This window comes from Vanacampus margaritifer, chromosome 17, assembly GCF_051991255.1.
Source record: "Vanacampus margaritifer isolate UIUO_Vmar chromosome 17, RoL_Vmar_1.0, whole genome shotgun sequence".
Taxonomy (NCBI): Eukaryota; Metazoa; Chordata; class Actinopteri; order Syngnathiformes; family Syngnathidae; genus Vanacampus; species Vanacampus margaritifer.
In genome coordinates this window covers 19,079,301-19,092,119 of record NC_135448.1, presented here as the reverse complement: position 1 = coordinate 19,092,119, position 12,819 = coordinate 19,079,301, and the positions used below count along the sequence as shown (strand labels likewise).

At 42.8% G+C, this 12,819-nt stretch overlaps 1 protein-coding gene and 1 long non-coding RNA gene across 3 annotated transcripts; one reads left to right on the top strand and one right to left on the bottom strand.

The window, feature by feature from the left end:
• Positions 1-7,632: 7,632 nt before the first annotated feature.
• On the top strand, positions 7,633-10,621 carry LOC144037766 (uncharacterized). 2 transcript variants are annotated; one of them, XR_013289033.1, is made up of 4 exons: positions 7,633-7,868; positions 9,090-9,159; positions 9,950-10,052; positions 10,603-10,621. It is a non-coding gene; the product is annotated as an uncharacterized LOC144037766 (long non-coding RNA). The 2 variants fall into 2 exon arrangements; XR_013289032.1 differs by lacking the exon at positions 10,603-10,621 and having other exon boundaries at positions 7,636-7,868; positions 9,950-10,564.
• A 538-nt stretch (positions 10,622-11,159) lies between these two features.
• LOC144037585 (uncharacterized) lies at positions 11,160-12,682 on the bottom strand. The gene is made up of 8 exons (XM_077549158.1): positions 12,643-12,682; positions 12,350-12,423; positions 12,125-12,279; positions 11,939-12,053; positions 11,777-11,857; positions 11,619-11,709; positions 11,453-11,541; positions 11,160-11,171 (listed from the first exon to the last, which is right to left on the bottom strand). Exons 3-8 carry the CDS (start codon positions 12,223-12,225, stop codon positions 11,160-11,162), a joined length of 489 nt encoding a protein of 162 aa, XP_077405284.1. The 5' UTR covers positions 12,226-12,279; positions 12,350-12,423; positions 12,643-12,682.
• Between the last annotated feature and the right edge of the window lie 137 nt (positions 12,683-12,819).

The following is a 12,819-nucleotide window of genomic DNA, read 5'->3' as shown; positions in this document are numbered from 1 at the left end:
TGTGTTAATGACTCTCTCAGCATTAACACGATAAAAAGTTGAGTGTGTAGAACAATTTGAACGCAATGAGCTTGACTTTTGGTAGACTTTCCTGCAAAATTGTTGTGAACGCGATCAAGAGACGAGATCAAAGAATGGAGAGATTATTTCGGGGCTGGTATGCGTACACACACACAACACAGCTGTTGTGGTCAGTATGGCAGGCATGCGGGCACAGAGGAGACTCGGAGACTGGTCGCCGATGCCAACGGTCGCCGGTGTGGTCGAGTTACATGAACAGGCGTCATAACATTAGTGAGTGAACAGCTGAGCCAGGATTTGTTTGTTTGTCAGCGTGTCACTCTGTCTTACGTCACTTCCCCCCCGCCGACCCTCGCTTACCGCTAATGCTATCGAGGAAGCGGGGCCCACTTCCAGTCAATGGCAATGCCAACCAGGCTAGAGGCTAGTTAGCATAGCCTGCATACATAAATTCCCTAACCTTAAGATAATTAGATTGCTATAGATATGCTACATGTATTCTACTGGTTGCTATGGTGAGGCTACTTTTTTACTTGCTAGGTTGCTACACTGTACTATCCTATCGAGGAAGTTGGTCCCACTTACAGTCAAGTTGTGATGCTAACCAAGCTAAAGGCTGGTTAGCATATCATACATCTCATATAGTTACAGAGCTGCTACATAAGCTACTTTTTGGTGAATGCTATGCTACATTTCGGTTAATTCGAGGTTAATTAGGTTGCTACATTCATGCTACTTCTCCTACATTTTCGACAAGGTTAGGCTAGTTTGCCATTTATACCATGCTAAGCTAATTTAGTGGTGATAGCGATGCTATATTTTTAATTTTTTGGATGAGGCTATACAAATTGTCCCATTATGAAAAGCTGGACTAATTTTGCTACTGTTTTTACTTGATGGCTACAACAATGGAGTACATGCATCAGTGTAGTGTGTGCGTAAACGCAACTAACATAATAACTAGTCATCATCTGTTGGGCTCCTATTATAGCGTGTGTGTTTGTGTGTGTGGGAGAGAGAGAGACAGAATGACACCTCAACAAGTGAGGCTCATGAATATTAATGAGTGATGAGGGCTCATGAATATTCAGAAAGGGCTTCTTATGAATATTTAAAGTATGATGGAGAGAACGAGTGAGCGAGTAGACAGGAGACAAATACACCCCGCCTCATCCTCCACACAATTCATGATGTCATTGCAACCACATGATCACTATGACATCATCGCTTTCACGTGGTAAAAAAAAAAAGTTAATTCAACTAAAATAAAGCAAAACATTTGATGAAACATATTTGACTGATAATGAGCGGCCACAAAAGCCAATTTGAGAATTTTTGTAGAAAAACACAAAAAAAGTGCACAATTAGTACAGAAAAGGGACGTGAAAGTGAAAATAAACAAAATGACATTGTCGGAATACAGGCAAAATTGTTAAAATGTCGCATTTTCACGAATAAAATGAATACAAAATAATATATAAGCAAATTGCTGACCAAGCTGAAGTCACGTGAGATTTGGCGAAATAACACCCCCCACCAATTTCGCCTTCTGATGCACATTTTCCCCCCCTAATTAACCTCAACATTTGAATACAGGAGAAAATTTTAGCTACTTTTATTTGCGTTTTTAAGCTAAGTCCAAATTGGCAGACTCAAAACAAACAAAACACGATCTTCTGCATTCCCTCGACAACTTTTGATTTATGAACCTGCTAACAGGGTGACGTCACAAAGTGAGCGCGTCCCGTTTCCTGACCGGCAACACAACTAGTGCACAACGGCCTGAGAGGAGCGTGCGTGTGATAATTTTATCCTGCGTGCGTCATTGCGGTCAAAACGTTACAAAACGAGCGAGCGGCAACATGGGGGTGGGGAAGGAGGGGGGGGGGGGTCACACGTGGGTGGACGACCTCAACTTTTTACCTTCTCCGATCAATGAGCGCCTGACTCACAAAGAGGACGAGCATCCCGAAGAGGAGCATCCTGAACGGGGAAGGAGAAAGGAAAAGGTCTCGGTGGGCCGCCCACGATGGAAGGCTCCACCAGGGACGAGCGAGCGAGCGAGCGAGAGAGAGAGAGAGAGAGAGAGAGGCTGCACTGCAAGTGCACCTGTTCCGCAGACGTGGGCTTGCGCTCTCGATGGAGGGTCGGCCCGCAGGATGTTGAGCTTGCACGTGCGCGCAAACTCACACGCGCGTGCTAATTTACAGGCAAAGGCTCAAGTCCACTTTTTAAATTTGGCATGTCACGGATTTTGCTGCACAAGACAAGATCTCCTCTTCTTGTTCTTCTTGCTCAACGGCATCTCTCCCTCTTTCCCCGCCCGCGCAGTGCGCTGATGTTGTGTGAATGAAACGCTCCCCATGGAGCTCCACCTGCTTGGGGTACAAGCGTGCCAAATGAAGTCAACCGCTGGAAATATTCAATCAACAGCCATCTTCTTCCTCCTCCACAGATCTATACAGACACGACTGTGCCACTTCCTGGTCCTCCCTGATTGGCTCTCGCCTTCTTGGCTTCTCTTGTTCCTTCTTCTCTTGTCTTTCTCTTCTCATTTTTTTCTTCTGTTCTCTTGTTTCTTCTCATTTCTTATTTTCTTCTTGTTGTGTTTCTTCTGTTCTTCTATTCTTTTGTTTCTTCTCACATTTCTAATTTATTTCTCACCTTTCTTCCTTTCTTTTCGTTCACTTCTTTCCCTGGTTTCTTCTTCACTTATCCTCTGTTTCCTTCTTTTCTTTCATTTATTTTTTCTTCTCTTCTCCGCCACGGGCATCACATGACGGCCTTAAGCTGCATGGCGCGGCTATTTATATTTGTTGCTAATGAGGCGAGATCTCAGCGGCTGCCATGGCAACGGCAACCGTCTCCGTGGAGACGGTGCTCTTGGATACCACATCCCCCGTCCCGCTTTAAATGTCCTTCCCTCGCCAACGTCGGACTAATTAACGCTCAGTTAGCCGCGCGCGCCCCCCTCGTCCTGGACAACATTTTCAACAAATCAAACGCACCAGATTGTCCGACAGTCTGGAAGCGCACCAAACTTTTTGGGGAAAAGCCACATTTCAAAGTCCAGAAATTTACTGTGATTTTATTTTATTTTTTTGGGGGGGTGCGCTACGGTTAGTGCGCACCCCCTCACTTATCCCTTGCGGAATGCGGATGATGATGATGATGGGCCCACGAAAGTCAGCTGCTGGGAACTTGACACACGTCATTGCGGCCACCTGCTCGGATGGGACCAGCGCCACTCACACAAACACATGCGCGTGCGCACACACACCATCTCCCACGCAAAAATAGAAACACACGCGTTTGTCTTTGTATCTTAGTGGGTACATCTCATTGACATCATGCATTTCCTAGCCCCTTACACTAAACTTAACCATCACAACTGATGGCCTAACCCGAACCCCAACCAAAATCCAATTCGAACCTAAACTCTAAAACCAAGTTTTGACCCTCAAAACGAGGTCTGAACGCGTGGTCCCCACAATGGTAGTTAAACCGTGAATATGGGCCCCATGATGTAACACACATACTTTCTCACACTCACACTCATATACATACGCATGCACACACTTTCTATACTCTCACACAAACACAAATGCATTCAGTTACTCTCACACATGAACTTTTTCGCACTCACATGCGTTCTAAACTCTCACATACATTCACTCTTACATGCACAAGCATGCACTTTCAAAAAACTCTCACACACAGACCAATAACTACTCTCACACACACGAACATTCACTCACTCAACACACACATTCTCTAACACACAGATAAACAAACAGATACACACTTTTTATAAAGCTCTCTCTCATGCACACATTTTCATACTCTCACGTGGTCACGCTTTCTCTCACACACTCACCCTGTTCAACAAACACACGCACCCTTGCCAAAGATAGCGTTTTTATGGACCGACTTAACCTTCTTAGCCATTTCGCTATGTGAGACGTTCCGCACATCTCCTCGAAGATTAGTTGGCCCCCTTCCCATCGCCGAAAAGTCCCCCCATCCCCTCGGACTCCCCCTTTAACCCCCCCCCCAGCTCCATCTCGTCACGCGTGAGTCATCAGAGGGTGAGAGGTCCGAGGCAAACAAGGTGCCACCGTCGGACATGCCATAACAATGCAGCACCTGTCAGGACGTCTGGATATGTGTGTGCGTGTGCGTACCTGTGCTCACAGCTGCTGTCACCCGCAAGGGAACATTTCTGCCAACGTCTCAATGGGAATATAAAGATTCCACCTGTGTGTGCGTGTGCACAAGAAGTTTCAAAAATTGATTGGTCGTCTCACTTTGTGGCAGGAAAACCAGCTAACGAGAGTTCGGAGTTTTCATACAAAAACTATTTTTCACCCCCATCATTATCCTGAGGAGGTGCGCCCGTGGATCCACCTGAAAAGACATCCCCAGAAAGGTGGAGGTGCGCCCTATCCAATCATCATTCTAGGATAGACAGGGGTGGTGGTGCGCTTATCCCAGTCATGAGGGAGGGGGTGCGCCTTTGTGGTTGCACAATTGAGAGCCACTTACCACAGCAGAGCAAAACAAAGGGAACCGCAAAAAAGACTAGAAGATAAAAGGTGATCGTGGAGGTGCGCTTGTCGTCATCAGCATCGTCAATTCTGGATGGGGGGGGGGGGGCGGGGGTGCACCTGTGCGCTTACACAATTTGGGAGCCACTTGACACTCGGCAACAAAAAGGGAAACGCAAAAAGCGAGTGTACAAAAGGTTTATTTTTCCGCGTTGTTGTGTAAGCGCTCGTTTCATCTTCCCACTCTCCTTCCTCTCGCACCCCCTTCCCTTCACACCCCCCCCCCCCCTCTCTCCCTCATGCTCACCCACACAGGTTAGATCCAATGGAAGGTGCCAGGCATCTCGGCGTGAAAGAATATTACCATCTATTTTTTTTCGTAATCTCTTTCCTCCCTCGACACCCACACGCACTTTGGTGTGGGGAAGGGGGGTGCGGTGAGAAAATGAAAAAGGGCGAGGTGGTAAGGTGGTGGGAGGGGGTGCACGCTCATGAGAGCCAAGAGGTAGTTGTTATAGTAACTGCGATTCTGTACCTGTCAATCACGGCTATTTCGGGCACGCGGTTCCTATGGGGGGTGCGCTATGAGTCGCGTGGCGCGCAGAGCTGCTTCGACAAGAAGAAAATTATGACGCGCTCAAATTAACACCCTCTGTGGCGCGCACCACTTTTTCTCACTTTGCCGCGTGAAAGACGGCGCGATATTGCGATTCCAGCAGGAAGAAAAAAAATTGCACATGCAAATGCTGAAATGATGATGACGCGTTGCTAAAATGCCAAAAAAACAAACAAAAAAAACCCCAACAAATGATGAGTTGGTAGCATATCGTAGCTTGCTTGAGAAGAAGTGTGGTGACGCCGGAGACCGCTCACTTCTACCAACTTCCTGTGTCAAAAACAAGTTGATAAACAGCCACAGAGTAAAAATGAGTCAGACGTCAATTCGCAAAACAGAAAATGAAAAATATATATATTTTTTTAAATCACATATATTAAATAACAAATATCATCATACATACATACAGTTGGTCAAAAAAAAACATTTAAACAAACAAATGATACAACAATGTCCAAAAGTAAGTAAAAAAAGAAAGAAGAATAAAGTACAATTTCAATAAATAAAAAAACGTAATTCCTAATGAAAAGGTCGTGCTTGAGCAAGCTAAAGTGATACAGCGCCAGAACAGTTTCACCACCTTGAGCTTCATAAACGGAGAGTCTGGCCACCATTTTTGCTAGCTGGCTAGCGTGCTTGCTAACCATCACTATAGCTTACAACTAATCATTTTTGATGAATCACAAATGCCACCATTAAAGTAAAAGTCAACATTCCATCTGTCTGTCTTCATTCAAATAAACCTGAAACGTTTAAAAAGTTACCTTTTAACAGCTTAAATGTCATTCCAGGCATACTGTAGTGACTTTTAGGCTAACTAGCTCTGCCGCTACTGGCTAATTGTGGCTAACAATCTCCATGCTTGCATTCATTAAATAAATAGCAACAAAACAGTTTGCCTCTTTACGTATAAACATCTGAAAATGTATTTGTTATTTTAAAGTTACATGAGTCAGTTATGTGTTATTTGAGGGATGTTGTTGCTAAGTAGCTACAGCTACTTGCGGCCGGCATAGGTAGGCTACTATTAAAAGCAGGTTTCTATGGTTAGAAAGAATAACCACACAAGCATTCAACTACTAAATGGCAACAAAGCAGTTTGCCTCTTTTAATGTAAACATCCAAAAATGTCATTAGTATTTTAAAGTTACATTAGTTATGTTTAATTGAGGGCTGTTGTTGCTAAGTAGCTCAGTTGCTAACAGCTACTTGCAGCATAGGTACTAGTAAAAACAGTTTTCTATGCTTAGAAAACTGAGATATACAATGAAAAATCTCCTTCATACTGCATGTATGTAAATAAAAGTCTTTTATTTCCACTAGTAGCTTCCCATGCGGTCGACATTTGTTGTTGGGCTGGATAAAATGTTCCATTGAGCCATTTTTGCAGGGACAACCAACTTCGAGGAGAGAAAAATGAAAAAAAGCAAACAAAGTGAAGGAACACTTTGAGGCGCCAATATGGTCGCCTTGCTGCATTGGGGAGCCATCAAGCAGAGGCTAATTAATAGCTGTCAGCGCCACCACCGCCGCCGTTCGCACGCGCGCGCGCCTTTCACCGGCGTCATCCGCTTTTCCCAGCAATTAAAATGTGACACCCGCACTGGTGGAGAACGTCTTGTTAAAACGCTGCGTTGCTGAGACGCCAGACAACTTTCGTCGCTGCTGACGCCACGCTGTACTCTATTCATAAACTAGAGAATTCAATGCAAGAGAAATTGTGTGTGAAGGTTGAGGCTGAATGTAAAATTGTGGGATGATACGGAATGCCTTGGAATTATGAGATGACCTGGAATGAGCGGAACAGTTTAAAATTAGAAGCTTGAATCAGTCAAAAAATTTAGAAATTAGATGAAAAATAAAAAAATATATATTTTGGCATATATTTAGAAATTTTGAGAAAAAAACGCGCAAGGAGGATTCTGAGCAGTCGGGACGCTTTTTTTAAAAAAATTTTTTTTAAACGACATGTATAGAAAGGTGTTTTTGTGCCCTTTTTTTTTACGACCATGTATAGTAAGGCAATTATATTTTGTTTTTACGACCATGGATAGTAAGTTGTTGTTTTTTTACGACCACGTAAGGCGTTTTTGTCTCCCCCCCCTTTTTTTTTTAAACGACCATTTATAGTAAGGCTTTTTTTTTCATTAAAAACAAGACCATGTCCATTGTCCAAAAGATATTGTCCAAAATAAATTTGCAAAAGTCTTGAAATAGCTTGCGAGCATAAGAACATTTCCAAAACAGATGCACAAGAGTCTCTGATTGGGAGCCACAGAAGGAACAGTTTAGATCCATATCATAACCAAATTAAACAAAAAAGGATTTCACAGGAAGACAACGATGAATAATTTTGAAAGACACTTCCTTTACCATGTTCACTAAAAAGCATTTTTGAGGCAAGGTCCAATTTTTTTTCCCAACATAAATTATTTTCGCTAGTTAGTTCTGGACTCAGCTGCGACCCGGAAGTTAAACCCCGACCGGAAAAGGAAATGAAAAATTGTTTAGTTTGGCGTTTTTGTTTGTTTTGAGCACATGGTCGCCTCCAAGTTACGTTAGTTGCTAATTTTGGATTGTTTACATGCACAGAGGCGTCCACAATAAAGGAATATTGTCTCCACGTCCTGCTGCCCGTCTACCGGCACGTCAGCTGAAGAAAAGTGGCGACGTGTTGTGAAAAGGTAACTCGTGCTCAACTTTTCCACGTTTTTACTGCATGGTCCTCTAATAATATATTTTAGTTTAAAAAGAACCATCGTCTCTTATTTAGCGTGTCCTCGGTTGACTCGATTAGATAAACTAACGAAACACGATACTATTGTCCAATGTAAAATGTGTTTATTTAGTCTACTTGTCAAAAACGAGAAAGTGTGAGATAATAATAAATACTAAAAAATAACATCAGGATTAACAAAAAAATCTAGTTTGAGTATTTGAAAATGTTCTAATGAGTCAGTATTCTTGATGCCTTGTGGGATTTGTTGATGCTGCATTCGAGGATGGTCGGAATTTATCCAAGTTGTGTTTTCAGTTCCGACCTGAAAGTGTTTGAGGCGAAAGTAAACAACCGAAATGGTGGATAGTGATGAATTTGTCTTTTTATTTTGGTCCTCAAAACTCATTTAGACCTCCAGCAAATTTACCTTCTCGCAATTTAGCTTCATTTAATGTTTTTATCTTATATCATAAGCTTTTTATACAGTTCAGTAGTTCACCGTATAATTTCATGTAGGGAGATAGCGGCATAGTGCCACGTACGTTGTGTTACGTATAGTTATGTCGTATATTTAGGAATGAAAAAAGCTATCTGGTGTTATACTCGAGTAAATTGTGGGTGGGTGTGACAATCAGTGGTACTTTAACTTTTACCATTTACGGTCTGTGTTTTCAAAGGGGTCGCCATTGTAGAGTGACGTCACATTGTAGTCCGTCGGTGAAATCGGGGTACTTTTTTTTCGGACTTCGCAAGTGGGATTTAAAAAAATGAAAAATAAAAATAATAGAGATTTTCGAGTTCAAGGGGGCGTTCCCGATTTCCGAGCATCCTCGATTGCAACATAAGTTCCAGAGGGCGGGGCAGCAGCGGTTGGCAAAGGCGCGGTCTTGTGCGGGTGGTGGGCGTGAGAAGGGTGGAGTCAGCCGAGCGGAGTGAGCGGGTGGGGGAGTGGCTTAAATTGGAATGCACTGACCTGCTTGCTCACTGCATGTATCACTTGTATTCTATGAAAAATCATCAACAGGCAGCCTGTGGTCAAAACTTCAATAATATGACTTTTATCAACGAGTGACACGAATATTTAAGAGAATTTCAATTGTGTGAAAGTCGAGTGTTTTATGCAAATTGGCACCTACGATATGCAAATGAGCATTACTCACCGCTGCCTTTTGTATTTTCTTGACAGGATCGAGGCCGTTTGGGCCATGGATGGGTCTGCGCTACAAGAATGCAATTGGAAAGCTGCTTTTCGACAGGTGCGTGTACTTTTTTTTTACACCGAGGATGCCATGTTGTGTGCTTGAGGTGTGTCTGATGCCACGTAGCCATTTTGTCAGTGCGCTGACTTGCGCTTGATGTACTTAGACACACACCAGAACAACATTCAATGGTTCTGAACATGTGCTTTTTAAAAAAAAAAAAAAAAAATCACATTGGTGTGGCTCAAATGATTGAAAAATGAAATATTTAGAAAATATAAACGACTTAAAAACAAAAATAAAAACTTTTTTTTCCAATATATTAAAAAAAATCTTAGGTTGATATTATGTTGCCTGCTTATTCAAATAAATGCAATTTGTACAAAAAAAAAATCTTCATAGCGCATGTCCAGGAGCATTGAATGATGTGATGTTGTGTGGTTCCACTTGTGGATGAATCGAGTGATGGGTCAGCCCGTTGGTTTTTGATTGCGCTCATCTACCTAATGACTTTTCAAACTAGTTGCTGTCTTGACTAATGTATAGAGGTTCTGATAGTAGATAGAAAAGTCGCAAGGTGCCCCTCAAGTGCACCTAATCAAGTGTCCAAATATATATATATATAAATTAAAAAAAAAAGATTTGCTAAAAATGCTTCTGCTTTTACTGATGAGTTCACATGCTAACCTTTGTTAACAATTTTTAGCCGATTTGGCATGATTGCTTACTCACTGTCAGTTTTTATTTTTTTATTTTTTATTGGTTGAGCTGGGTAGCATCGGACTTAGCTGTATTGTGAGTAATTTGATGTGAACGAGCATGACTGACTCCTTTTGTTTCCTGACAGGATGGGAGGAGGTCTTGGACCACCACGCAGCCAACAGACTCAAGACTTTTGGGACATGTCGGATGGGTCTGCGCTCCATTGACAGCAAGCTGCTTCTGGACAGGTGTGTGCGCTCATTTGAAGGCAAATGTTGTGTGCTTGAGGATGTCACAAAGCCACTTTTCAGTGCGCTTGAACCTCTGCTTGATTTCCGACACGCACGCAGCAGAACATCATTCGCAGCTTGTGAACATGTGCTTTGTGAAATGACATTGTTGTGGCTAAATGATTGAAAATGTTTGGCAAAATAACATGAAGGTCTTTTGAAATCCATCAACGGATGTTATTTTTGCCAACGTTTGAAAATGATGCTATTCAAACAAATGTCCAGAAGCATTGAATGATGTTCTTGTCTTTTAGTGTGTTTGTTGGCTTTCGGAGACGATGGCTCACTTGTGCTCATGTGACATCACACACACACACACACACACTTACACAACATGGTGCCGTGTGTTGCTGCATCCATGTACAGCCTGTCAAGCAGTCTTTGTAACTTAAGTCCAACATTAAATTCTTGTGTCCATAAAAGTGCTTGTCTCAAGTCAAATATATTGTTGAAGTGGAATGAGCGTCTCCGTGTTTGATTTCCAACTGCACTGTGCTTGTATTTTCAGGGCCTCGAATGGATTGCACGTGGATTGTTCTTGAAGACGTTTGGTCTCCCGTCCGAGCTGGCTTTCTCGTTTCATTCTCAAGGCCGGATGGCGGGATTTTCAACATGAATGGAGGAAGCCTGCTCGGACCAGGGGCCAAAACATCTTCAAGAACAACCTGAACAATCCACTTGCAATCCATTCAAGAGCCCAAAAATGCTTTTTTGCTACGAGGAAGCTTCAAAATGCGAATGAATGGACATCCCAAAAATCAAAATAAATAATAAAAAAATAAAAAATCAACGATTTGCATAACTGGCCACGCCCTCTCTGAATTGACCAATCAGCTGTCTGCATGCAAATTAATTTGCATAACTGACCACACCCTCTCCGGATGGACCAATCAGCTGGCTGCACACAACTAACCACGCCCACTTTCCCACTGTAAACGGGACATATTGCCTAATTTGCATAAATCACGCCCACTTATGCAAACCTAGACCGTTCAATTTGCATAAACCACGCCCATTTATGGGGCCAACCAATCAGATTCTGGCACTTATTACAGAACCCACCAATCAGATGGCTTCCTGCTCAATAATTTGCATAACCATGCCCACCATGCAATTTGGCCACACCCCTTTATTTAGCAATAATTTTTTTCCCCGTTTTTTTTTAATTTTACAAGCAAAGTTCAGAAAAGTTATAATTCTTTCAGATTTTTTTTTTGCAGGTTTTGTAATGTTACAAGAAGAATTCAGAAAAGTTTAAATGTGTCAATTTCTAGTTGTTTTTTGCAGAGTACATGTTGAAATGACAAAATGAAAAAAGTAAAGATGTTTTGTTTTAAGTTTTTTATTTTTTTAACAACAAAAAACAACTTCAAGTTGTAGGACATGATTGCTGTCTCCTTGTGGTCAGCAGGTGAAGTTGAGCCAGCAGGAGCAGATCGTGCGGACCCAAGACAAAAACGACATCAGTGAGTCAAGTCAACTTGTTGTGCAGCAAACGTTTTTTTAAATATGATGAAGCCCACCAGCAAAGAAGGGGATCCGACAACTTTTGTGGGATTTGGGCCGATCGCTCACACGGCTGCGTCGCCAGGAAGCCCGCCATGTTCCACGGCATCTGCAGAAGAACAACATTGGAAGACATCGAGGAAAAGCTCGCCGAGTAGACCACATTCAAAGCTTACCGTCAACTTCAAGCTGTTTGCATCAATGCAGCAACAAGAACACAAGTGTTGGACAAAAGTCACTGCCAGGTCGCGTGGACTCTACAATAGCAAAAAATAAGTCAAGTGTTTGTTTGTTTTTTCTTCATTAATGCAGCAAATTTGACAGACGCTGAAACCCACCAGTGCAGAAGAGGACCTGCGACTCAATTCTGGGATTGTCAGTGACGACGCAGCTGCATTCACAGGAAGATGACCTTGAAGAAAACATTGAACAGCGGGAGCAGATAGTGCGGCCCTAAAACAAAACGACATCAGTGAGTCAACTTGTTGTACAGCAAATGTTTTCCCAAATATGATGAACGCTACCAGCACAGAAGGGGATCCGGGCCAAATTGCTCACACGGCTGCGTCGCCAGGAAGTCCGCCATGTTCCTCGGCATCTGCAGCAGAACAACATTGGAAGACATGCAGCAACAAGAACACAAGTGTTGGACAAAAGTTACTGCCTGGTCGAGGGGACTCTACAACAACAAAACGGAAGTTATGAGTTTTTTTTTGAATGCAGCAAATTTGACAGAAGATGAAACCCACCAGTGCAGAAGAGGACCTGCGACTCGTTTCTGGGACTGTCAGTGATGACGCAGCTGCATTCACAGGAAGATGACCTTTAAGAAAACATTGAAGTGACCTTCCACGACGGCAGCGGACGAACAGACACACAAACAGGAGATGAGCAATGAACCAATCCAGCTTCTACTTCAGTTTATTAACACGTGTCAACAATTTAAAAAAAAGTGGTTGAGCTTCTTCAGGGTCCGGAGATGCTTTGGAACCATTTAGTGGCCAAAAGCAGACGACGTGTCGGGACAAAAAGGTAAATGTACCTTTTTGAGGGTCCAGAGTGGAGCGCAGTTCAATGCAGCTTTAGTACTACAAAAAGATAGAGATGTTTAAATATGTTTAGCAAATGTTCACGTCAGCCATTTTGTTTTGCAGCAAGCTCAAACCCAGCGATGGCCAGCCTCGTACACAATTCTTGTTCCTCAGGCAGCTCTGGCTCA

Excerpts from the sequence above, each read along its gene's own strand:
- LOC144037585 (XM_077549158.1), bottom strand. The coding sequence starts at position 12,225 with ATGTCTTCCAATGTTGTTCTGCTGCAGATGCCGAGGAACATGGCGGAC. Across the intron at positions 11,858-11,938 it reads GCAGGTCCTCTTCTGCACTG|AGTCCACGCGACCTGGCAGT; the intron begins GTGGGTTTCAGC and ends TTGCTATTGTAG. Across the intron at positions 11,710-11,776 it reads CAAACAGCTTGAAGTTGACG|ATGCCGTGGAACATGGCGGG; the intron begins GTAAGCTTTGAA and ends GTTCTTCTGCAG.